This window comes from Orbicella faveolata, unplaced genomic scaffold (assembly GCF_042242905.1).
Source record: "Orbicella faveolata isolate gen_17 unplaced genomic scaffold, um_ofav_v1 contig_1, whole genome shotgun sequence".
Classification (NCBI taxonomy): Eukaryota; Metazoa; Cnidaria; class Anthozoa; order Scleractinia; family Merulinidae; genus Orbicella; species Orbicella faveolata.
In genome coordinates, this window is record NW_028301536.1 from 28,615,782 (window position 1) to 28,642,311 (window position 26,530).

A 26,530-nucleotide genomic window follows, 5' to 3' on the forward strand; every position below is an offset into this window, starting at 1 on the left:
TTTTTTTTTGCCCTCGGTTGTGTAATGGCGCGATATTTTTTACACAATAACTTCCATATCCGAGCATGATAATACTGCACGAGGCTCCCACTGCCAACGACATACTCAGACAAGTATTCCAGATCATCTGGGTTTTTATTCCTTAAAATCTGTGTTAGATTGATTAATCAAACGCTCCTTTACGCCCGGACAAGCATCTCGATGCAAGCTCAGAGTTTATTGTGATGGCTTTCATTGGGTAAACAAGACATTTACGTCTGCTCGCCGCGCTTAACATCCATTCGTAGGCACTTTGGAATCTTTAAGTTCAGTTCGTAGATCTGAACTTGGTTCAGGGGGAAAAACAGAGGAAGGTTCATGTTGTGTAATTCGTTCATCATTGCGGAATTACTTGATTTATCGGCATTTCCCGGTTTTGTCCGCTCACGTCTTTTTCCTGCCCAAGTCTTTCTTCACGTGTGTTTAGACGTGATCCGATATATAATGAACCTTTTTAGTTCCAGATTATTGGCGTCGGTGGAGTCCGCCATCATTTGAAAGCATCGGGAATGACTCGAACGCACTATTTACTTTTAAAGTACTATTGATATCGTGACTTCATTTTAAAGCTTGTCTCATATTTCATCGGCCCTTTCTGGTTTATTTTTTTATTTGATATCATCGACATGTCACTGAAACAGATTATGACGCCTTCCCTGGCGGCAAGACGAAGAACCCTAATGAAAGTATGTAAGGAATGCTAAGAAAATTTCCTACCATTTCTCTGCGGTAATAATAATAAATAATAACGAATCTTTAGACAGGATTAACCCATCAGTAGAAGCCCTGTGCGCCCCGTCATGTAGCATTATTGAGGGAGAACCTGCAAGAGCGACTGCGACTGATATTACAAGTGACACTATCAATTTCTCGAATCGCAAAAGACAAATTAAAATTGAAAGAATGCAAGTTAATCGCCGCGTGGAATCTGCTGCAGAATCGAAAGTTTTGGCAACAAGATGCGGTCATTTTTACACATCATGACTGGATACGCAAAGCGCTCTGAATAGCCTATACTTATAGATCCACTTTACGAGTTCACGGTTGGAAGTCTAAATAATAAGAAACACACCCTTTTGAGTCTATGAAAAATCGAGCGAGTATCGATTTTTGTGGATCGTCACTGTTGAAGTCATCCGCAGAGATAACGATTATAATATATATATATATATTTAGCCAAGCCTAAAAGCGGAGCTACTGATTAAAATAAGTTAAACTGGCTTGAGCCTCCGATCCAATCGAAAACCAGTACCTGCGAAGCGGTCAACTTCAAAAAACATGTGACCTCGATAAGCTTTAAACTTGCGCAAGCGATACAGTCACGTGATACTGATCAGCGGATACGTTGTTTTGACAGGTATCAATCAAACCTACAACATGGATGTCCAATATCAAAAATGTACGCTGTAAACCAAGGCTGCAACTATCTGTTAGCTGGAGTATGGTTAACATGTTGTGCAATGTCGTCGTCGTCGCCGTCGTCTTCATTAGGGAGCTTAAGCAAGGGCGAAAGCGACGCCGAGGACGATACCAAGTCAAAAATGAATTTATATTTGAACAGCGAAATTCGCAATTCTCTAGATCTGTTCAGTACCCCAATGGCTCTAAAAGTGCTCGAGCTAAATACGCAATGACAGCGTTCAATTCCAAATGGAAAGACGAAAAATTAGCCGTCGTTGTTCACGTTCCTCGCACTACACCGAACATGGTCATTCCACGTCCTTGTTGTGCAGAGTACGGCAAAGGAATGTACAATAAACGTGCACAGTTATTGTTTTGCTCATTAAACCTTTTGTTTGGTGACGTTCTCGTTGCCACCGTCGTCGTAGTTTGCTTAAGCACCCTATCGTCGTCGTCGAAGGGCGAACGCGCCCGGGAAGCCATGTTGACCACGAAAAAAGAGTTGCCTGGCTTTCTATTCCTATGCATGCACGAGGTTTTGTTCTTATGGTTATAGTGCTCCGCTTGGTGGCTCATCGGGCCGCCTGATTGTTATCTAAACTGACGAAGCACTCAGTCAGTCGTGACAAGCATTTGTCAAAATGGTGATACGTCATTTTAGGTTAGCAACAATCCTGCAAAATGTACGCGAGCTCAGTGGAGACTAATATACAGAAAATCAACCAAGTAACGTTACTGATCGTCCGAATGAAGCCAGCAAAACGCAAGAGACTTTTGCTAAACGCCAAATAAGTTTATTTACAGGAGATGCTTGATCGATTAACATGGTGATATTACAGACACAATTACTGTGACAAGTCATTCTAAACACATTGTTACTGTCATAACATACCAGTCGTCAGTGGCAGGTACTGTTCTACCCTCTGCACTGCGCATGCTCCAGCTTCGATTTATTAGTAATGGTCTCTAGGGACTAGAGTGACTTCATCTTTTCCTAACGAGCTCCGGAAATCGCGATTTTCTTTGGTAAGTAAATGGATGTATGCCTTGATTTATTTTATTGTTTTAAATTATGGAGAATCGCTTGTTAGATCAAGCAAAGTCTACATTTACAACCTCCAAAAGCATTGTCAACAACAGTAAACGCTCCGCGATCTCACAAGTCATGGGAGAGTTCATATATTTCTTGCGAAACCGATACATTACTTTTTATATTATACAAAAATAAATCGCAACAAGGTTTCCATCTAGCTTCTTGTTGGAAGAAAAAGAAAACTTAAAACAGGAAAAATACAGCAGTTTAAAATACGAATACAATTTTGGCATTAACAAGTTTATGTTATCCATGAGCTGTTTTTCTGGTGCCCCATTCTCAGTTTGTTGTACAACTACACGGCGGTTTCCAGTTTATAAACTGTTCTATTGCTTTTTCAGATATTTTTAACCGAGTAAATTGGAGCTTTGGGGTATTTTAATTTTTAACCATTATTTAAAAGCCATAAAGCGAAACTCCGTGAACTGGACCTACATTTGCTTTCGTTCAATTCCGGAATGTTGATGACAAACATCCAATATAAAACGTAATAACACAATCATCTTAATTGAACATTTCACGGCAGCCGCGTAAAATAAGCTAAGAATTAAAATCCATTAGCCTTCTTCGGCTATTAATTTTCGGTTCAAATGGCGCACGCTCCTTAATTGGTTGGTCGGTTTCCGTATCCAACAAATGCTTAAAGATTAAAGACTGACTATTCCGGATTATCTTCTGAAGCATATGTTTGTCCTGATCTGTCTTTTTCTGGTAGCGGTGAGACGGTCGGGATTAAAATTACTTGAGTTGACACGGTGGTTTTGGAGAATGCTGCTGTTTATTTCGTGTTTCTAAATTGTAGTTCTACTTAGTTTCTTTACAGACCGTCTACTTTCTCTCGAGATCATTGAGGGTGCGGGCAAAATAAAATCTGCGCAAGAGTAACAGCTGTAGGCTGTGGACGGAAGAATTAGTCTCACACTATGACTTCAACAAGAAATCGTAATGAAGTTTAGTTCACCAAAATCTGCAAACCTTACCTTCTTGTAGGCTAAGTTGGGGCTACTTATGGGATACGTTGCAAAACATATATTTTCATTAATTGCAAACCTCGACCGAGGCACAGGTGACCTCTCCTTGTAGAGAGTGTGGATGCATGAGTAAGACTGGGCAGAGACTAACTGGGTAGGCAGGAGGAGTGAGAGAAATCAGTACAAACTACAATTGTAGGTGCAGAACATGACCAACCATTATTTTAAAAGATTGGAAAGAATGTTCATACTGTTTCTGTCAAATATAGGGTTTTGAAAAAGGTTCTAATGTACTATTGTTGATTTTCTTCTCTTTCATATGCGTAGGAAGTGGGGAAAACGGAGAAATGGAGACCGTTGTGAATCTGGCTTGTTTATTTTTACTTTCACATCTTAGTATCGCAGGTAGGATAGCAAGAAATTTTGCGATAATTTGTTATCTCGATCAACGACTAAATCATTCGGCATGCTGTAATTAAACTTATTTCATTAAATTGATCTTTTCATCTTTTTTATGTATCCCAGGGCATAGTCTGTGAATGTATATACGTAGAGCTGGATTGTTCAATCTTGGTTGATACCGATTTCACGATTTTCGCCGAAATATTATGAGACTGCCAGTGTTTTTTTCTATCCTTTGGTCCCTTATATTACCTTTCCTTAACCCTCTTATCTTTCTGGTCCCTATTTAATCTGGTTTTTGTTTCTTCGTGAGCCTAGGGGAGGCACTTTGTGCTCCGTTATGTATCTCCAAAAGTATTCACTCAGTAGCAATCAAATTCATCTTGTGTGTTAAGAATACAAATTGTTTACTATGTGATAACCGCGTGTCAATCATGACGACGTATATCGTCAAAAATACGTCACAGGTTTTAAGATGTCCGCCATCTTTGATTATCCATCTTGGATTTCAAGTCAGAAGAACTCTTGGCTAAATAAGGTTAAAATGAACAATTACCTTATTCACCAACTAGAGCTTACTTTTCATGAACCACGTTTTGAAAAAAATCAACCAGAAGTGCTTCCTATCATTTTGGCCTTTTCTTGTTCACAGTTTCTCTATTCTGCTGTTAACATTCACATAGCGGATTTTATTTGATTTTTTTAATCGATAACACACTTTATCTGCTTCTCTTCTAGCCGCGAATCTGGAATTGATCTCGTCTGACAAGACACCTTGTAAGAAAAGTGCAGTGAACTATAATGTCACCCTAAGTAAGGGCGCCAAGGCTGGAAAATATTACAAAATGGCGGGAATAAACAAGATGGACGAATGCCTGGGACACTGTTGTGGGTCTAGGAGATGTGATGTTGCCTTCATGGTCAATAAAAACTGTTATCTAGTCAAGTGTTTTAATTCGGACTCGTGTGCCCTCAAGCAGTCTGATAACCCCAAGTTTGACACGATGCTTTCTGTGGTGTCCAAACCAAAAGCTAAGACGACGAAAGGTACGTCTTCTCCTTTGTTACCTGGCATTATGTAATGACTTGTTTCGTGATTGTCGGTAAAAGTTAATAAACATACATATGAATGAACATTGATGCTAAGTATAACGTTTCCTTCGAAGACTTGAAGATGTACTTCGAAGGAAAATGTAAGGCGAGGAAAATACTGCTAATATGATCACAAGTGAAAGGTGCCAACAGCAGTTAAAGCAATTTTCAGATTTCAGATCTCGTGGTTACTATTATTTCCTCACTACGGCTCCTTTTCTGTATAAACTATGGGGCTTATTGTTAATATTTGAAGTTTTGGATTACACGTTTATCATTTTCATGGAATGTTCAATCTAAGCTGAGTCAATTTCATAATTTCTTGTAGCCCAGTCAAAAGTGCATTGCCACAGTAGCTTTTAGTTGCAATTCCCGCCGAAATTAATTCAGATTTTCTTATATTTTTCTTATTTACTTATATTATCACTTCTATCGTCGATACCTTGAACATTCACTTCCTTTTGATTTCCGATTTAGCAAGATAACATTTCGGCATATTTACAAGATCCTTTTCATTACGCAGGAGAAGGAAAAGGGGAACCCGCCATTGAAGAAAACCTTCAAGAGAAAGCTTCCGGGACAGAAACCACAGAACCTTTTATTGTCGACAATGGAGAAGATGACATGACCACGGTGACAGCCTTTGGGGTGAGTTGCAGGTTTTTTCTCTGTAGTCACTACGGTGAGATGATCAGGGCGTTGATCAGCAATATCAAGAATCGTTCTTGAGAACTCCTCATGTCGAAGCTCTTTGTTTGCTTGAAGCTATGCCGTGGATAGTTCCAATAAATACAACTTCTTAGCTAGGAAATATTTGCTTGTTTTAACATACTATTTCAAGAATTGACATTGCGTTATAAGAAGCTGACATTATAATCTAACATACAACTGAACATGTCACTCATCTCATGTCTCCTAAACTGCATTGAGGAAGACGTAGGTCCTTTGCCCAACTCAAGACTGACAATGATTCTGATGTTTCTGTTTTTAGACTGGAAACACAAAACGAACAAAGCGGTCTTCTGATGTTATCGACATGGTAGTAGCGATTGGCTGTGGGACTGTGGCTGTTGCAGTTGGTGTGGCTGGTGTGATTGTGATGACAAGACGTTTGATTGACAATAACAAATCATAATCTACAAGTTAACATGACACATATGCTGGGCATGTTCACACTCTACTTCAAAGGAGAACTGTCACTGATATTTTAGCGTAATTCTGAAAAGCTTAAAAAATCATAGTTAAATAACAGGAAACTAGCAATAGCTGATTGCTTTTTGGAATATTTCTTGGCAAATAAAAATTATTCACTAGAATGTGAATCTTATTCAGGACGGCAAGGGATCGCATAATGGGCGACCGCGAAAACATACGGGGAGGTCAAGTTTTTTAATCTTACTAGAAATCCCTTAGACTCTTGTTTAGTGAGAAGTTTTAACAATATTGCTTGCCGTCAGGAAATCACTTTTTTGTTATGGTTTGCTTTGATGGATTCATAACGATCTTATTCCATAATTTAAGGGATGTTTAAAATTCCTGTTGTTTAATACAGTCTGGAGTGCTGGCAGTGCCCTTTCACAATGCAGAGTGATCAACAAACTTTGTTAGAGAAGCTGTTGGTCAAAAAAGCCGCAAATACGTTCACATTATTTTTGTAATGGCGCATTTAATGTATTGATTTGTAAATTCGGGAAGCGGTTTTGTTTTAAAACGATAACTTTCAGCAGGTCTTGTAGGAGTAGCGTATTTTATAAAATTAAAATAATTTAAAACTCCAAGGACCTTAGATTAGACGGCAGTACGCTTCCTGAATTGGTTATCTCACTAGAGATAAAGATTTTAAACAATGCTTTAACTGAAATTCCATTGAGAGTCGAAACAGAGTCTGTTTTTGTGAAGCTTTCGCTAGTATCCCAAAGCCGTCACCAACACAAACTGTGGTTACCCCCTCGTATATCTGCAGGCCTATTTGAACACTTTTTCTTACACTGGACTGTTGTTTGTATGGACGATTAACCCATTCAGACTCAGGGAGTCATTCCTGTACATTATACACTAAACCAGGTATATTAAAGCGATAAAGACGCTTTCAAATTTGAAACACTGCAATGATGATAACTAAATTGCTTTTGATAGTTGTTGTTGTTGCTGGTGTTTCAGATTCTATGTCTTATTTTCATCGCAAGAATATAATCCAGATAAGTGTTGAGACACTGCACTGCATCTCACGTTCTCAAATGTGATCAAACTTGTCAATCATGTTTATAAATGTTTAAAAATTTATCTATGGAGTGTTTTCACATGACGTCGAATTTCCAAAACACTCTTGGTGGATTAGGTGAACTCTTGGACGTCACGTGAGTGAAAACGCTGTATACAAAGAAAAAGCTTGTATTGATAACCCATAAACCATTTTCATAGGGTTTGGTTAGATTAAACTCTGTATAGGCACTAACTTATTCCTAGTTGCAACTGTCTTATAAAAAAAATTAAACATAAAATAATACATACCATGTATTAAAGTGTTTTAGATACATGTTTGGTATGGTTTATTGATAACACTCTGCAGAGAGATGTAATAGACCTATTTCCCACTCCCGTTTAACCCCCGGCACTGCACGTACCCTTCCCCCTATCCCACCTTCACCTACCCCACCCCCACCCCGAACTAAAATAAGAAAGCAATTGGCAGGTTAATGGTGTGCTCTTGCTCGTTAACTCCGCTGGACAATGGTAATATGGACAGATTTGTAAGAGGAAGAATGCTTCTCTTGCTACTTAGCAACATCATTGACTAAATAAGGCGACAGCGACAGTACTCCCTCGATGAAAATTCCAATTATTTAGCAATATTATGTCCCGTAAAGCCTCGAATGAGTTTCCTTGAAAACTATTAATTTTTCTTTTAATTGTTACTTGAATAAAGAGAGACCATTCCTTGAAAGACTTAAAACGGGTGATTTGTTCACGATAAGATGGTCCTATTTTATTGTGGGAACCCTGACTGAAAACTGTCAGTTATTTCTCAAATAATTTAAGACAGATAAAAACTTTCTCCACCGAATGGTCAAATGATTTGTCATGTGATCTGTTAAAAACTCTAAATATCCACGACTCAGAATCGAAATAATGTTGTTCGTCTTCAAACGAATTGCATAGAAACATCGAAAAAGAAACGAAAACAAAAGTCTTGGAGGATAACTTCACAGTGAGCTAATTAATCTGCTTTATAAATGGACCAAACATTTTAATCCTCATAGGGCACAAAAGCTTCTTTTCTTTCCCAGCGTTTTGAATTCTTTTTGAACGAATCATAGCGTCTTCCCCTCTGAGATAACCTCCTGCAGCTCAAAACCACATGTTGTGCCAAACAGCGCGTGAAATATTCCGTCCCTGAATTTGGACACGGTTGTGAACACGGCTTTCTGTCAGTGTGTAGATCACCTGCAATGCTATGACTGGGCACTTCCCATAGTTAGTCAAGAAAAACACCGCCCACATGCAGAGTTAAACACTTTAAATTCACTTAAGTTTGGAAGAAAGCGTTTAACCAAACAAGGTGTGCGAGGTATTCTTTAAGACACAATCGGATATTTTGAGCGCAGTTAATGGATAATCAAATGTAACGAGTTACAAGGCAGTTCCGTTGTTAGTATGTTTATGTTTCGTGACAACTGAGCGTGGAATTCGTATGGAAAACACTGCGCCAACCTGTTGGACTGTCAGATTTTTTTTTACCACTGGTACACTGATGAGTAGGTATTTGTATCGTAAAACTGGCAGAGTTGATTTGATAACTCAAATTCGAAGCCATTGCAAAGCTCAATCCAATTTTCCCGCGTTTTCGCGCCTCGCTGACGGTACCCGGAGTCGAGGTTCTGAAATCAATCTGAAGCTTCCAAATTTAGCCAGAAAAATCAGCTGATTATCATGAAAATTTTATGAAGGTAAAGCTGCCGTCGTTCTTGATTTCAAGCAAAAGGTTGACGTAATTTTGATCCTTGGAAGGTTCAGGTTTAAGCTTTCATCCTTTTTCAGCTGGAAATTTGGCAACGATGAAGGCAAAAAACCTCCTACCTTAATTTAAGGTGAGTTAGTGTTTTATTTGTGAGTGTTAGCACACCGTATTGATGTATTTTAAATGGTGTCCTTACCTTTCCGATTGCTTATTTGTCTTGTGTCTTGTGGACTAAATTATTGTCTATCTTAAACCAGCACAAACCTGGCATAAACCTGGTCGAAGCGCGCACTTACAGAATGAGCTCGAAAACACTTGTTGCCTTGGGCCGAAATTTCATGATTTTCCAACGCCATGGTTATTTTACAAGGAATTTTAGCGACGAGATTTTTTGTTTTTATATTTAGGGGAATGGTTGTGAAATATAATGTCGCGAAGAAGCACATAATCTACATCATGTCGTGAAAACTGAGGAAAGATCTTCTGCTTACTGAGTTTCTGCACTCTTTCTATTGTCAGGCTTAAACGACTTAAAATTGTCACATTGTCAGACGGTTCGTGACTTGGACACAAGATCATTAACAACAACTGCATGTTATTGCATAACTCAATGTTTTTATTTTAGTAGTTTTCACTTATCAGTATTAAGAGTGTATACCGTGAATTACTAACTTGAGATTAATAACAGTATCGCTACTTCTACCTTTTTTCCTTTTTTTTTTTTTTTTTTTGGCTAGAAGACCTGAAGAAATGTCGTGCTTATGGTCAATGATCGTGGAGTGTGTCTTTTTATTATCATTTTAAAATATAAAGGCGAGGACTTGTTGAGTGGAAACTAATCTCGGTGTCAACAGTCACAAACTAACTAAAAATCAGTAGAGCAGAGTGTTACTCCCTCGCCGATAAAGCTTCAAAACAGGATCTCGACAGTGTATCGAGCGGGAAACAGCGAACTAAATCCACATGTGCGTTCTTGTTTGTTAAATATACCGCAAGGGCTTTTGGGAGTAACAAATCTAGAGTATTATGGGTCACGAACCTCACAAGAGCAGAATTGAAAATTGTACATTTTCCATCGTGAGTACGACTTTGTAAAATGCAACTCCATGCTAAAGAAAATATCGCATATCTACATACTAATTCTTCGTCCATTTTCGTTACGATTATTTAATCTCTTCAGTTATGACGATTAACATTCTAACATTCATTTGCGGTCAAACTTGCGTAAGAACCAATTATAACCCCGAAATCGAAAACAACAATGCAGCATGCTTTGTATGTACAGTCAACAAATAGGGTGAGCCAGATCGCTAAAAATCGACCAATGATAACGTTTGGCCAAACTACATTACGAAATAAGTTTCTACCACCCTTTACAGTGTTACCATTTTCGATACACTGACTATCAAGTCAGATACTGAAAGGGAAGCCAATAAGGCTTCTTTAAAGGGATTTTTAAATTAAATTATTGCTAAAAATAGCTCACCATTGTTGTCGATCTAAGGACCGTCCAACCTAGTCTTTTCGCTGAGTGGATCACTCAGTTTTACTCTTTATTTATGTGCATTAATTATGCTTTCATGGCCTTATGCGCCTACTGGTGCCTCGAGAACTAACGATGCCTTTTTGGGTTTTACAGGTGATTGAAGGCCAAACAAAGTTAGTTTTGAGAGATCCGGAGATTTATGATGCTCCGTTCCATTCATTTTCTGTTGTACCTGATGTTACTCAAAGCGGCGACCAGAGCTCAAGGTGTGCATTCCTATAATGTCTTTGCTACTACTAACTCTTTAAAATCTTTAAAATCCACGAGCAATAAGTTTCTAGTTATCCATACTATATTTTTGAACGAAATTTACATATACTCAAGTATGTAAGTGATGAGAATTCAGACTATAACAGACTTCAAATGTAGTCATATTGTCGCTCGTCACTGTGGAAAGCCTAAATTTCATTCTTTATGCACGCTTTACATCTTCCATCTGCTAGTGAAAGTCAATTCATTTTGATTTATAGTATTTTATTCACAACATTGCAGTATTCCAAATGTTTCTCATGGACCAGAAAGGAGAAAACGCTCAAGTCTTGGACACCGTCAAGTTACCCACTTGCACTCATTTGGACATAAAGCATGACGTCACGTTGCGTGGCGGAATCAAAGCCGGGAACTTCACCAAGCTCGGTTACCTGAGAGACATGCAGACATGCGTTGATGCGTGTTGTCAGGATCAAAAGTGTGACGTAGCTTTTATGCCAGGTCACGTGTGTTATTCAGTAAGCTGTTTCAGTGAGAAGCTTTGCGAAAGTATTCCGGCTGTGCCATCTATTGCAGCCAATAGGAGCGTGCGAATTTCTCACGTGGTTCGAGGTGGAGGGAAAGGAGATGATTTGGAGCAATTCAAGAAAACACAAGGGATGGCAAAATACAGTAAGTTAAACTTCTGTCTGTGCAGTTTTTTGAAACCTCAAGTAATATAAAATAACATATCCGTTTTTTTTTTCTTCTCTTTTTTTTTGCATAACTCATACACCTTTCTTAAATGTCTCTAGTACTGGGTTAATGAATAATTTAGAGTTAAAAGAAGAGACATGTGACAAAGACGACGTGTTTGGCTTGATTAGCTTAAGCATTTCACGGAAATGTTTTGCATCAACCAAGAAAATAGAAAACATCTCTCGCAATAAATGGTAAAAGTAGTACATACCGTTGTCTAATTTCAATTGGAAAGCCACTCTGTAAATTTTCGACATTTTAAGCGCGATCTTAGTGCCATATTTTGCCTTGTTTAGCATATCATGGCCAAGTCCTGAGTTTCCCCTGAAAAAAAGGACAATGCACGTTTCTAAATGCATCTACCTTTCAATGAAGAATTCTGAGGATCTAACAGCACTTGAGAGCACTAGAAAACCCACAAATCCAAAGTTTATTTGCATAACTGTACGACATCTCTATGTCTTACATATAAATCGAAATTTAAAAAATACACTTTTTTTCCTACAGCTCAGAAAGGTCCAGATCAGTGCATACCAAGCAGAATTATAACCAACCACACTCTGAGAGGAGGCAAGACAGCTGGGGAACTTAAAGAGCTTGGAATGGTGGAGAGTGTAGAGGACTGCATTGAAAAATGTTGCAGAGGGAAAACCTGCGAGGTTGCTTTCCTGGTAGATAACAAGTGCCATTCTGTCGAGTGTTATGGTGACGAGCTTTGTCAGAGTATACCTGTGGAAGATGAAAAGTTCTCTCCGACGGTTGTCTACATGAACAAGAGAAATGGCAAGAGAATAAAGGATAAAGGTAAGGTAGCAAGTATTTGAGGAATCTGCCTTATGTCCAAGCAAGTGAATGGTTCTTTCTTATTTTATTCGTATCTAGGCACGTGTAGGTCTCCGTGCGTTTCTGGAGTTTGTACAGCTAAAGACAAATGCACATGTGATAGAGGCTTTGAAGGATCAAGCTGCAACGACACTGCTACTGAAGGCAAGTTAACCAACGCCTTTCTTTCAGAGCGGTGTGGTAGTTTGGTAGTTTCTGTCTTGGTTTCCCCTCCCCACTATTTTGGAGGGTCAAGATTTGAACCTGAGTATGGTCGTTATTTGGCCATAAAAGACACTATTCTGGCGGATCGTTTAGTCTGTCTGACAAAATGCTGCAGATAACGTTAGATGGATTGGCTGCACCCCAGTATTTCGGGGGAGACGAAGTCATTCACAAATACCCTGTAAAAGAGCTTACGTAAATCAGCTGTAAAATTTAAACAAAGTTTACAATCCATGATCTATATGTATTGAACCAATTATAACATTGCGAGGGTCAATAACCGGAATCAGACTCAATTAACTAAGGTGTCGTCAAGTGCATCAAGGGATACGAATAGGATATTTAATTTTAGGCTTTGAAAGCCGCGTAACAATTGTGCGGAGTTTATCAATTTTACTTTTGAACGATTTGCCAGGTTTCTGTGGCTCGTCTGGCTGTGGAGAGTATGGGAAATGCTCTTTCAACGATACATGTGTTTGTGAGCCAGGATACTTTGGGCACCTCTGCCAAGACATGCGTGAGTACACAATGTTTTTTTTAAGAAAGGCTAGAGAAGTCAAGAAAAACACCATGATCTGTGGCATTTGTTTGATACCGTTGTTGGAGGATCAACTGAAAAAGAATCAGACTCATCGCGCAAGAAGAGCTCAAAAAGGCTTGAAGCCGATGTGAATCACTTCTTAGTCTGGTTCATATAACTTTGCTCCATTTGCAGTAAAAAGAGATTTAAAACTGATCAGTAAGTTGCTCTTTAATTTTGAGATACCAAACTTAAAACACAATAATAAGGTTGCATGCTAGTGGCTTTACAGCCAAATTGAGTTCTGGTGTTCTTAAATTAATTATGCTGTTTACTCCTCATGGAGCATGGATATGAGATTCATATCAATATACATGAAATAATAGTAAGTTTTTATTTGCCATTTTAGTAACGTGTAACCCGCCATGTGAAAATGGAAGATGCATCGACAATTCCACTAATTCAACAACGTGTTATTGTGAGATAGGATGGGAAGGGCAGTTTTGTAACAAAACAAATGGAGGTGAGAAACAAACTAAGATATAAATGTGTTTTCTTACATGAAGCGTGAACTATAGACTGCATAAGCCAGGAGTAAACTGCACACAATATAGATTAAGTAGCTTTACCCTTCTTCCTCGAATTCGACAGTACTGGTAACTTTTAGAAATAAATGCTTCTTTAAAAGAGGCGTGAATCATAAATTACACGATCTAGAGACGAATTACACAAATATAAAGTAGCTTTTACCCTTTACCTTCGAATTCTATGTGCTTACAAAACCTGGAGCTGACGGAAAGAAGATTAATCTTCTTCAGCAATGTAAAGGGAAAGAAAGGGAATCTAAACTCGTACTTTCTGGTCTTAATCAAAATTTTTAGTGTTAGTATTAGTATCACTCTTTTAACGAATAGTAAATACAAACGCCTGAATTAAACTGCATTGCTAACAAGGTAAAAAAGATCACGTAAAGTAGTGTATCATAATGATACTTCAAGAGGATGAGAGTTTACTTTGTATTATGAATACGGTCGTGTGCGTTTATGTTTAGGAATTTCTTCTTCACCCTCACAGTCTATAGTAACCGTACTTGCCCATTGGTGAAGTCTCTAATCTTAAGAACACAGCACAGTTATGCTAGTGTGATACGTTTTCGTTGCTATTCTTAGATAGGAAAATTTATTCAACTTCAGGAGGGGAAGTGTTATTCACAAAAATGGACCAAGAGGCAGAGATGGATATCAAGGTAAAGATAATAATCAAATATTCCAATAGAACTACCTTCCCCTCAGTGTTTTCTTTCTTCGGTTCTCGGTAAATTCTCATTCGAAAAAATGACTTAAAAAGAAGTTAAATCCTACTGATTAACTTTGGTCAACTCTGTAGCTATTCGAACCTATTTGGACGGAGCTTCATTCCGGTAGCGCGTAATCCGCCTCTCCGCGGTAACTTCGACAATATTAAATGCAACAATACTGAAACTTTGAGGTTATATAGTATGTACAAATATATTTTCTTAGAGATAAGCAGCATGGAGATGATGATGCCGTGTCACGTGGTAATTACATCATGATTTCTTAGCAATCGCCATCTTGGATCCGCCATCTTGTATTTCTCGATTCTTCAAAAACGTCCGAAAACCTTCAAAATGGCTCGAAACCAGTCAAAATCAATGAAACATCTTAAAAGCATAAAAATGGTAAGATAATAGCATGAAAGCCATTTAAATACCAAAAAATATAAGACAAGGTTAGGCAGGTTCTTTTATGTTGGTTACAGTGTGAATTTATATTACAACAAAATATCTAATACAGTTGTGAATAAATAATGAATATTTAAAGACCAACCCAACTTTATTTATTTTCCTGGTAATCAACAACTATATATCCTTCATAGAAGTTAAGAACCTACTTAGCCTAAATTGCCTATAACTACCCCCAAAATACAGGATCCTATTTTACCAGACTTGAAAAAAAAAATTTAGGTTTTTACGCATGGGTTTTTACTGTATTTGTCCGAAGATATTCGTTGTACTGCCCATGAACTAAAACTTTCACCCTGCACCCATGACCATGAGACATATTTGATATGCTTTTTGGTTATTACTCGTAGAAGTTCCATGCTGACTTAAATTAATTTAAATAATGTTTCTTTATACTAGATTCATCAGACACCTTCCAAATCAGCTGAATCCATCTCCGCGTTAGCTGTGGCCATAGGATGTGGAGTGGCGGCTGCCATCGTTGGAGCAGCCGCCGTGGCGTTTATCGCGCGCAAAATATTGGGTAAAAAATCTTCAAATTATGAACTGCTAAGAACGCCTATACGACACAAGACATAACGAATATTTTACAGTTTTGTTAATGTTTCATATTTATTTGGCATAACACAATAAGAGTCAATTTCCTGAATATCAATAGCTTAAAAGCTTAGAATAATTATACGAACAAGCATCCCATACCGGGTTGTAGATTATTTAGAAAATATGGTATATTAAATTTAATTTCTCCATATTTTTATTCATTTGATTTCAAAGGAATAAAAGGCTCTAACTAATGTATTTATTTTCGTAATGAAGAATAAACTTATTTGATTCTCATTGGTTCCACCGGCAAAACCTGTGCCTAATTTGCTTCAGCACAAGCTTGGATTAGATAATTTTTTTAAGAAAAAAGAATATCCGCACTAAAATATAAAATTGTGGATCGTGCAACAAAGTTAAGTAACAGATTGCTAAAATAACGTTATAATAGAAAACAACTTCTCTTTCATGATTTAATACAATGCAAAAATTAATCACTTATTAAAACCAGCATGTTTACCTAAGCCAAGATGGAGAGCAACTATTTAGGATAATTTCTACTTAAGCCAAGCCAGCCTGATAGCATTCCAAAATTTAAAAGTTTTGTTTGAGTTTTGAAAGAGCAACAGATGTTTTACTATCCGATAAAACATCACTATAAGCGTGGTAAAAATAGTATTTCTAATCTTCTCTTAAGCGATCTGCATCAGTGTTTTCTCCGTAATTTTACCTGACCCTATACTTAAGATCGATAAATGGAGATAAACAAGTGTAACTGTCGTCGATATACTTCAATGGAAATTATTATTTGGAATCTAAAAGCCTCGAATACCAATAAAATCACTTAATTTTTAAATATTCGTTAACATATTGGTTGTCATGGAAACACCTAAACAAAATTAAGGTGTTTGTGTTGTTAGATTGACCGACTTTGTTGCATTTACAATTTACTACCAGAAATTTTTCCAGCAAACAGAGTAAAAAACCTGCTATAATGGGAAGTCCTGTGTAGAAGGTTTAGTAGCTCAAACGAATAGATTACAAAATTTTGTTCTGATTCGAGAATATCTCGGTTGTATCTTTTCTAACCAAGAATTCTCATAATGCAGTTACACTGGTCTATTTTCATTTTTACCTGTAGCAATGTAATTGGAAGAGAAATGAAGAATATGTAGATATGTAATTAGATAAAGTATGCATAGTTTGTGCAGAACCTTAAGAAAAAGCAGATTTCAATTTGTCCGGTACAATTTGTATGTAAATATGGATGAATAAATGTAAGCTGTGTAAAATATTTATTAAATAAAGAGAGAAAATACTAAAATGTGCTTCTTATGTCTTAGATAAAGAACTTTGCCTGATAACGTCACGTTTCCATGACAACCAAAGTCCCTCAAGTAACTTAACAAAAGAACAAAATAAGTTATTTTAAATTGGGTGAATATGGACCTTTAAAGAACCTATGTATCATTGGTCTGACGTGTCGAAAAATTTATTGAGAAAATCGTCCACTAAATGACCATCCTTAGGGTATCCCATTAAAAATAGTTTAAACGAAATGTGAAACTGAGTGTTTATATTATACCCAGAGGTAGCCCAGAGTTTCTTGAATTTTTACTACATTTCAATATAAATCGTTTCTCTTTAAAAAAAAAAAAAAGGACGGTAGACAGAAAAAGGGTATACTCGTGGTAGAAACACGCTCGGAACGGCGTGCCTTTACGTAATACAGTTTGCACTACATCATCTGCTAACAATACAGTTAATGGTGCCTTTAAAAGTTTGAACAATCAAAGAATTGTGTTTATAAAATATTGTTCGCTTTGGCAACCAGCGAATTTTTTTTCCATACGAATCTTCTCATATCGCACATTTGAAAACATTGACAACCATAGTAACTGTATCGCGTTCGTTCCATTTCTGACACTCGTGTAGACTTTTCCAAACGTTGTTTTACTTATTGTTGATTATACCACAAAGTTATATGCGAGTGAAAGCCTGAATTAAAATGGCTTGGTTTAGCAGAACCGACTTTGCCATAGATAAAAAAACATAGTGGAGGTACAGACTATTAACGTCTTTTCCGATGATATTTTTTGACTTTTCGGTGGTATTTCTTGTAAACTGGTTTTGCCGTCGAAAAGGACCATCTTAATTCTCACTATGTAAGCTGCTATTTTTATTTGAACATTTTTACGTGTTGCTAACCTTACCATGTATGATTTTTAAAACTGCAGAGGATCCAGACGGGTGGAGATCGATACGATAACGAGACAACATCTCTTCAGGATTAGGAATGGCCGGAAAGTGCCACTCAACCGCTAAACAGGAAAATGATATCAGCACCGGCTCACTCGCACTTGCGGTATCGAGAGAAAGAACGGGCGATTCAGATACACCTTTGTTTTCGTAAATGAATTTACGACAAGATTTCAGAGACTGCATGTCAACTGAATTAAGATCTTACGAGTTCTAGTAATTGTACGTTTGCTTTCAAAATTTACCACTGACCGTGTTTCTTTGCGCGAGAAACATTTAAACAATTTATAGTAGATGCAGGTGGAAATAAATTAAGATTTGTTTCAAGTTTTGGATCGGCTACTGAAGAAATAACAAAAGTACTTTATTATATAAAACAGTATATCATACTATGAGACTGTTGTGTTACTTGGGAGCTTGCCCGAACATTTTATGTTGCGAACATTCCAAAAACATGCGTATGGTAAATATTTTTTCCTCTTTATCACTGACACATTTTCACCGCGTTAAAAAAATGGCACAATTATTTGCCTCAGACACACGCCAATCCAAGCGGCCGCGAACTTCCAAACCAAAACGGTAGAAGCCGAGCAATACAAATATTATACAGAAACTAAGAAGTTATGCAGACAATATGCAAAGAAAAACTACAGGTTTGTAGAATTAATGATTAAGATGTTAAGTCTCGTGCATTCAGACGTAAAGAACAAAAGAGATTTAGGTAATATTCTAAGCCAATCTAACACAAAATAGTTTAGTGTAAACATTAACAACAGATGGATGAACAAATCATAAAAAATTGACAAACAGCCATGTTAGTCAATCAGTCCCCATTATATAGCAGAACATCGTTAACTAAATAGGGGTAGGTTCCTATCGATAAAAGGTTATTTATTAACTTATGTAGCTATTTATTCAGTTATATGCAAATTATTAAAGTACTTATAGCTTAACTGTTTAGTATTCAGGCCTCCATTTAAACCAGCTTTAGGTGAATTGGACATGCCTGTATAAATAATGCTTATAAATAAATAAATATTGCTTAAAAACAAATAAATAAATAAATAAATGAATAAACAAACAAATGCAACTTAAAAAAACACTTTTGAAAACTACTAGTATTCTAAAATATCGTTAAACTGTGGATATGCTAAAATAGAATCGTTTTTTTCGAGAAATGTTCCAATGTTTAAACTCTTTAATGTAATTTGCTGTTTCTGAACTCAATAGCTGTTAAGCTGTTAAGCAAGTAATTTGCAAGCGAAATAGATGGGAAGTTGTTTAATGAAAAAATGCTGCCACTTCATTGCAACCTTTTTTTCCTTTTCTTTTATTTCTGAGTTTCATGATATTCTCCATCGTTTGATAAATATTGGCCTATTTAAATCAAATATATATGCCTTCGAATGCATAGTAGAAATTAATCAAGCAGCTTTTAAAATTATTCACTCAGAGAGGGTAAAAATGGACTTGCAAAAGATATTTGTATTTCTCCTAAATTTCTAGGGTTTTTTAATGACAGTGAACTATACTATGGATTTAGGTATTTATATCTTCGGAAAACGTGCTTATATCCACGATTTTGTCACTTCTGAAAAAGTAAGACAACGTGGGAGGCTCACATTGTTAATAAACTCAGAGAGGAGAAATTTCATTAGTGCCGGCAGAAAGCTGCCTGCTGGATAAATGCTTTTTAGTACTGTTTTCACTATCCTATTTGTCTTAAATTCGATTTTGTTTTCCAAGTGTTTTAATTTATCTTTTGCCATACAATTGCCTTTTTAATAAACTTCAAAAGAACCGAAATTGTAAATAATTAATGTTGTAGTAAACAGTGGAGGAGGTATTCAAAGAGAATAAAATTCTAGTGAGAAAATCAAACTGTTACCTATTTAATACGAGGTCTTGTGAACAGTTGATAGATCAAACAAGTTGATAAATCCTGAAGATGTTTAATTTACTGCCAGTCAACAATTTTATTAAAAGGGCAAGTGAAAAAAATGATTAGAGCTGCTAACAGCATAGCCGTCAGACATAGAAAAAAGCCATTTATTAAGAACCTTTTGCTTCTGTACCCTTCTACAGGTTTTGTAAACAAAAAAATGGCTTTACGAATAGTAATAATGTCAGGTATAATCTCTAGCAACACTTACGAGTCATTAAAAATAGATAACTTGATCAGCCTTTCTTATAAAAAGTGGCATTTAGCCTGTCACGAAATTGTTTTAGTTTCTAGAAATATTGTAATTGTTTCTTCATTTCTTTAAGCAAAACATCTGGACAGCATCTTCCAACAGCAAAGATTCCCTCCCTCCTCTTTCGCGTTTCTCTCCGTAAAGGCTTCTATAGCTCAGATGTCTAGCATGTTCGATATTGCCGATAAGAGGAACTCGTTAGTGCAATCAAGTGAGCGTATTATATTAAACTCGGACGTAAGTGAATACATTTTCCATGAAAAATATCAATGGAATAAATCGAGAACCTTTCATTATTTGACAAATTGTATTCCTAGAACAATACAAAACAAGGATGCTTTCCCTTAAAACTTTCTGGGTACTTTTACCTTATTTAGTAAGCTTTTCATTCCACTCATAAAATGCTCTTGACATAAAAAATAACATATAAAATTATATCCTCTTTCACAAACTCGTTTGGTGAGTTCCATAAAATTTTTTGTCGTTGTTGTTTTTCGCCATATTCTGGCTTAATTGATCCTCGTATAATTTTGAATATAGCTCATAATTTTATGCCAATCAAACTAGATTAAAGTACTAATTAAAAGAACGCTGTTGTCATAATATTTTGGGGCTTATCCAGGTTTACGAATTCAATTTCCTCGAAACATTCAACACGAACCAAAAATGTCGAAGAAACCTTCTCCTTTGTTTGGACAGCTAAAAATACAGATACTCATTTTAAACACAGATTTATTGTATTAAAGAAGGAAAAAACTTCGACCTCTTGTATTAAAATAAGAATAGAATTTTTCTGGGAAAAATATAGTAGTAAAATGTTAACGATTAAAACTTGTACAGTGGTTTAACCTCAAAACCTCATCAGAGAGATTTGGACCATTTTGGGGCATGTTTGTTTGTCTTGAAGCAAGTGACAAAAGAGAAACGTGAAACTTCCCGACGACTGTGAAACAGTTCTGCTAGATTTTTCTTGTTCCATCAAATTTTGAAAAGAGTATAACGAAAGGAAGACATGCACCGTGTTTGAACATAGAGTCTGAAATGTTCAAAAAGATCCAGATGCCAGTGGCACGCATTGAGATAAACATGTGTGCATGATAATGAAATTGCTTAAATGTAAGCCGGAGGTGTATATTTAACGATAAAGGACTAAGGGCAATACAAACATGGTGTTTTGATAAATACTTCAGTGGTAATTTGGATGTTTCCTGTTTTATTACTGGAATAGGCCAATTGAGAATGGACGTTATTTTTCAAACTTGTTTGAGGATCTCATTAGGGGCTGTCTAACGCAAATTTAAGTCTGCTTGATTCGTTTGGGAGATAGATTTTAAAGCTTTTCTCGAGATAACTAATTAATATCCTACCGGGTATTTTTTTACGAAGATTAATCGAATGCAAATTCTGCTAACTGTTTTATATTCGCACTTGGGTGCAAGCCATCAGTTTTTGGGTGGGCATTTGTTGGACTAGTATTACAAAGCTTCTCACATGGGCGTTGGAAATTGATGTGTTTTTCGCGGCACGATAATTCCTCCGTAAATTAACCCAATCATTCACTAAAGAGTGGCGACATTTATTAGTTTCGCACCCCTTAACTTCTCAGTCCGGACAAAACACTGCTGCAGAAATGGATCTGACGAACAAAACAACAAGGAATTCCTCTCTCGGGAACTTTACCACTGATCCTATCAGCTGTCAGGCGATTGGCGATGAAACGACATCGAAAGCCGTCCAAACAACTGCATACTGTATCGTTCTACTTCTCTCCTTAATGGGAAACACTCTGATAATACTGGTCGTGTACCGAAACCCTCGCATGTGGACGGCGTCGAACTACCTAATTGTCAACATGGCTGCATCTGACCTCCTTCTTCCCTTCTTTGCAGTACCAAGAATGATCGTCGAAGTCCTGGTCGGTAGAGAGCGATGGCTGATCGGAGGCACGGCAGGTTTGGCCCTATGTAAGCTCGCTTACTTCTTGCAAGACGTGTCCACTGCAGTCTCTGTCCAAAGCCTTCTTGCCATAACAGCCGAGAGGTTTTATGTGGTGATGTTCCCCTTAAAAGCAACTGCGATGAAGTCCAACATCAAATACGTGATTCCCTTGACCTGGCTCACGGCAATCGGTCTTCAGTCACCGTATCTTCAGGTCTTCAAGCTGTGCCTTGTACAAGGAAAACTATTGTGCTGCCAGAGGTGGTCCATGTCCATTCGAAGCCAATTTATGTATTTTGTTTTCATTCTCAGTTTGGTGTTTGGTGCGCCGTTGATAACTATTGTAATTTTGTATGCATTTATTGTTTATAAATTGTTTCGCCGAAAGCTTCCACCAGGTACCCGCAATTCCATCACCCAGAATCAGCGAGATCAACGGGACAGACAAAACAGGAACATCCTTAAAATGGCAGTGACGGTTGTTGTGACTTTTTTTCTGTGCTTTTCGCCACTAGTGATTCTGGCCCTACTTTTAACGACCGGCAGCATCGGCAAATGTAAAGCCGAAACATTTCGCATGATCGCAAAGTTTTTCGCCCAGTCAAATTGTGCCATAAATGCTTTCATTTATTACGCCTTTAATTCACAATTCAGAAGGGGATTTATTTCTAATTTGCAGAAAATGTTTTGTTGCCATACAAAAAATAACAATGGTTTAAATATCACTGTGCGATATTCCACTTCGAGTCAAAGAATTTCTCTCTTGTCAGAAAAACGAACTAAGCGTACTTGTTCCATGAGGCGAACCACCTCAGAGGAGTAGACAAGGACAGACATCAGTTAAAGATAAAAAAAAACACATCTTTGTTTTTAAAAAAATATTTGGTAATTTATAAGATTCTTGTGTCCAGTAGGCTTATGTAGGTGGGCCAGAGTTATGTTCAATAAGTTTATCTCAAACTTACTAGATAAGTTTTAGTGGAAATACCACAGAAATCGTTAAAATACTAGCACGTTCAGGAAACAATTTATGCCGTAAAAGATTCCAATCTATGCTTTTTAATTATTGTCATATTTCAGTATGTTGTTCGATTTAGTCATTAGGAAAACATTCATTTTTCCTCGAGCTTATTAGAAATGTTTTCTGTGCAAAATTAAGTAATTAAAAATGTTTCCTTCCAAGCAGTTATCACTGAAACCACAGGGAGATACTACAGTGCTAAAGATGATGCTCTGCCTGTGGTTAGATAAGTAATCGCCCAGAAAGAAATGAAATTACTTCGTTCTAGCTCTTAATGCGGTACCATAAATGAAGTAGTTTGGAATTATTGTCAATTGATGTTCTAGGCAGCACTTTCAGGTAGATTGTGAAAAAAAAATTAGATGTTATATGAATTATGTAAGCTACAATTGAAGAAAAATACCTGCATAAGAAATTTCTTATTATAATGTTATGAATTTGACGAATATTACATGAAAAGGTTTCATCAAGCTATTGCCTGATACAAAACACTTACCCTCAAATCAGTGAAATATCTCGGTTTTTAGTTTTAAATGAGGTTTTACTACCCGCATTGATAATAAAGGAAGATAAACCTAAATGAGAAGTAATAAAGAGAACTCTTCGCTAATGGAAAGAAATGTGATGTTCATTGACCTTTTTGTGCTAAATATAGACGTTTCTCCTGATGACAGTTTACCCATAAACAAAAATTATATTTAGCAGGCCTATGACTATGGACACAGGGTAAAATATAACTACCGAATGAAATGAATATCGAACTTTGCTTTAGCCTGGACCTTTTTTTCGTTCCTGAGCCAGAATGGCACAAAGCGCTCTATGTACCTCCAAAATGCAGAAAATTAGGAATAAAATCGTCATAAAACAGAAATGGGAAGCTTAAAATGTACCAAATTTGTGTAAAACACCCTTTTGAACACGTTTTCCATAGGAAACTCAAGACACCAGTTGACCAAAAAATATGGATAAACCAAAATGTTATTTCATAATTGTTAGGAAAGTCACAAAGTTTGACCAACATGTCCTGAATGCTGTTTCCGTTAGAAAAGATTGGCATTAGCGCGCATATTACCTTGGAAACGTTCATTACAAGAACAGAAAAACGTGGTAAATATTCACTTTCTTCTCTTTCTTCCCAGTCGTCTCTTCACGGTGAGAAGATGATATTATCAAGCAGGACATCATGGGAAGGAGGCAGAGGAGGTCTTCCTACCTTCCCATCGCTTCTCTCAATTTTTCTCGTGAGAGACGACGCATGACCTAGGTTGACTCAGTACGAATTGCACCAAATTATTAATAATTGAGGTGTCCACCAAGATTCTTGCGGTTGTATGTCAACTAAGAAAGTAAATCCCCATTGTTTGAGTGCTGGTTTTTAGAAACAGAAGCATATCACCTAGTCTAGGTGATATGTATTTACGTATTTCGTAATGTATTTACACATTACGAAATCTTTAAGGGTTGACATGTCATGCTGTGTTTTTGTCCTAAATAGATGCGACATGAAATCTTTAAAATTACTCCACAGATAAAAAAAAAAAAGGCATTTTCTGCCAATGTCTTTATCGATAAAATATCCCTTAAAGCTCTAAATTGTGAAGCATGTTTTGGAGGTTTAAGATTCCAGATTAGTCTCTTTTAAGGGTTTAATTCAAATTTTCGATGAGGCTCTGACCCCTTCAACCTGGGAGCCCTTCTAGCCTTCCATTTCCCGCCGGTAAAGAAACAATTTTAAAAAAAAAAACAGAGATAAAAGGGAACCATGACAAGTTTCCATGGTAATAATGTTTTTTTTGGCTTTTCCACCGAATATGGGGTTTTGTCTAGTAAGATATTTTAGTAATTCTTCAGACATATTTCCGATGGTATTTCACCTGGCACTTGGCTGAATGTTTTGTATAGTAATGTTAAATTCCAACAAATAATGAACTCTGTGACGAAATCAAAATCTTGGGCACTTATTTAAGGAAGATATAACGTTAAAATCAACGACGAGTTACATTCAGGTCTTCTATTTCAGCCTTGAGCCTTTTATTATTATTATTTTTTTAATCATCTGAGAGCTAAAAGAAATTCCAAGCACCTATTTAATATAAAAGTAAATTACGTTTTCTTATTTCATTTTTGATTGCAACTACGTAATATATTGAAACTGAAAGGGTTTATGCAAAACTACCCTGTGACTGATTGTCACGGTTAATTGTAGTCTCGACTAGAAATTATATTTAAAAATACTTTGTATCTGCCCTTGTTTGACAAATCAAACCTTATTCTATGGAATCATTGTGTTTTAACAGAAAGGTTCCAATGTATTATGTTAACAAGATTGTTTAGTTTTCGTCCGCTGATGCACATTAATATTTTTTGATTTGTTTTAAATTGACAGCGCAATTGAATAAAATTGTTTTTTGGTGATATAATTTAATATTACTTCAGTCTACAAATAATGCTTTTTGCATATGTCAGAACTATAATCGCTACACTGGAAAGTACGTCTGAAGCTGTGTTTGTCTTCTTTATTCAATCAAAAACACCAGCTGCCTCTAATAAAACAGCAGAACTCGCTCACACTGACAAAATACGTTTGTTGCTTCAAAGTCAGCCAGAGTTCAATGGAATAAGTAACATGCAATCCAACAACACGTTTCAACTGGAAGAAGAGTTCTACGACGGCTGCCTTCCTTTTGGATGGTGGTCTCTCAGCGAAATAACTCAAGATGGTTTCGGACTTGTTGTAGCCATACTCGACTGTTTGATATCCGGTTTTTCCGTCTTTGGGAATGGACTGGTAATGTATACTATATATCATTGTACAAACCTCCATTCGCCGTCGAATTTACTGATCGCTGGACTAGCTTTGTCGGATTTTGGGACAGGGTTTATTACTCATCCTAGCCATGTCATCGAATACACGGCAGCCTTCCGGGGGGACAGCTGCACGGCTACTATTGCCTTCATAGTCCTTAATATTTCTGGATGGCTGTTTACAATACTGTCCCTTTTAACTTTGACGTTCATAGCCATTGAGCGCTACTGTGCTGTAGTATTTCATCTTAGATACAACGAGATAGTCACAGTGAAGCGAACTATGATCTCCCTGTCGTCTGCGTGGATCATCATTTTCTCAGTTTCCTTGTTAACCGCCTCCAAGAAGATTGTAAGACGCCATCTTCTTTTCGCTCACGGGGTCGTTATTCTTATTGGAATCCTTATAACAAGTTTATGTTATTTCAAAGTTTTTCTAGTTCTTCGGCGACATTGTGGACAAATCAACATGCAGCTACAAGCCCCGACTTCGGAGCAGCTAGCGATTAACACGGCGCGTTACAGACGAAAATTTTTGACAGTATTTTACATTGTGGGAGCGTTTGTAGCTTGCCACTTACCATACAGCATTGTGATTTTTAGTCATTTCAATCAGAGATTCCGCATAATGTTGCTCACAATTTTATTAGGTGGTAATTCTTGCATAAATCCTTTAATATATTTCTGGAGGATAAGAGAATTAAGGGAAGCTGCCGTAAGACACGTCATTAAGATAGTCAAGTGCCGAGGCAATAATTAATCAGAAAGTTGCTTTAGTTTATGAAAGAAACACCGAAGCTAAATTAAATAAACTATACTCATTGAAAAATGTCTAGACGTTAGTTCGGTGGGATTTCAAGAAAGCCAAAAATCAGTAGTGTAACAGATTCTTAACTCGAAACTTATTTCATAAGTTTAAATTAGCACGCACCGAAACATTTCAAGTTAATGTCAGTGCACAAGTAAGCTGCGCACTTTTATTAAGTTGTTTTC

General features: G+C 36.9%; 3 protein-coding genes across 5 annotated transcripts; all 3 read left to right on the top strand.

Moving 5' to 3' along the window:
• Window positions 1–2,379: 2,379 nt before the first annotated feature.
• LOC110040941 (uncharacterized) lies at window positions 2,380–7,534 on the top strand. Its single transcript, XM_020746201.2, has 5 exons — window positions 2,380–2,466; window positions 3,832–3,909; window positions 4,645–4,953; window positions 5,522–5,646; window positions 5,990–7,534. The coding sequence occupies exons 2-5, from the start codon at window positions 3,852–3,854 to the stop codon at window positions 6,131–6,133; spliced, it is 636 nt and encodes a 211-aa protein (XP_020601860.1). The 5' UTR covers window positions 2,380–2,466; window positions 3,832–3,851; the 3' UTR covers window positions 6,134–7,534.
• A 915-nt stretch (window positions 7,535–8,449) lies between these two features.
• Window positions 8,450–18,683, top strand: LOC110040944 (uncharacterized). 3 transcript variants are annotated; one of them, XM_089270773.1, is made up of 10 exons: window positions 8,450–9,086; window positions 10,596–10,708; window positions 10,995–11,384; window positions 11,958–12,254; window positions 12,333–12,437; window positions 12,913–13,014; window positions 13,427–13,540; window positions 14,187–14,263; window positions 15,179–15,302; window positions 17,557–18,683. In XM_089270773.1, exons 2-10 carry the CDS (start codon window positions 10,642–10,644, stop codon window positions 17,586–17,588), a joined length of 1,308 nt encoding a protein of 435 aa, XP_089126899.1. In that variant the 5' UTR covers window positions 8,450–9,086; window positions 10,596–10,641; the 3' UTR covers window positions 17,589–18,683. The 3 variants fall into 3 exon arrangements, with proteins under 3 accessions (XP_089126899.1, XP_020601863.2, XP_089126904.1); XM_020746204.2 differs by lacking the exon at window positions 17,557–18,683 and having other exon boundaries at window positions 8,451–9,086; window positions 15,179–16,643; XM_089270778.1 differs by lacking the exon at window positions 17,557–18,683 and having other exon boundaries at window positions 8,451–9,086; window positions 14,211–14,263; window positions 15,179–16,643.
• A 2,509-nt stretch (window positions 18,684–21,192) lies between these two features.
• LOC110040946 (RYamide receptor-like) lies at window positions 21,193–23,565 on the top strand. Its single transcript, XM_020746206.2, has one exon. It carries the CDS (start codon window positions 21,404–21,406, stop codon window positions 22,532–22,534), a length of 1,131 nt encoding a protein of 376 aa, XP_020601865.1. The 5' UTR covers window positions 21,193–21,403; the 3' UTR covers window positions 22,535–23,565.
• The last annotated feature ends 2,965 nt before the right edge of the window (window positions 23,566–26,530 follow it).

What these genes read in the sequence shown, in the direction of transcription:
- LOC110040944 (XM_020746204.2), top strand. Translation starts at nt 10,642, where the DNA reads ATGATGCTCCGTTCCATTCATTTTCTGTTGTACCTGATGTTACTCAAA. An exon ending in AGCGGCGACCAGAGCTCAAG is followed by an intron (nt 10,709 to 10,994) that starts GTGTGCATTCCT and finishes ACAACATTGCAG; the next exon opens with TATTCCAAATGTTTCTCATG. An exon ending in AGGCAGAGATGGATATCAAG is followed by an intron (nt 14,264 to 15,178) that starts GTAAAGATAATA and finishes TCTTTATACTAG; the next exon opens with ATTCATCAGACACCTTCCAA.
- LOC110040946 (XM_020746206.2), top strand. Translation starts at nt 21,404, where the DNA reads ATGGATCTGACGAACAAAACAACAAGGAATTCCTCTCTCGGGAACTTT.
- LOC110040941 (XM_020746201.2), top strand. Translation starts at nt 3,852, where the DNA reads ATGGAGACCGTTGTGAATCTGGCTTGTTTATTTTTACTTTCACATCTT. An exon ending in TTCACATCTTAGTATCGCAG is followed by an intron (nt 3,910 to 4,644) that starts GTAGGATAGCAA and finishes CTTCTCTTCTAG; the next exon opens with CCGCGAATCTGGAATTGATC. An exon ending in AAAAGCTAAGACGACGAAAG is followed by an intron (nt 4,954 to 5,521) that starts GTACGTCTTCTC and finishes TTCATTACGCAG; the next exon opens with GAGAAGGAAAAGGGGAACCC.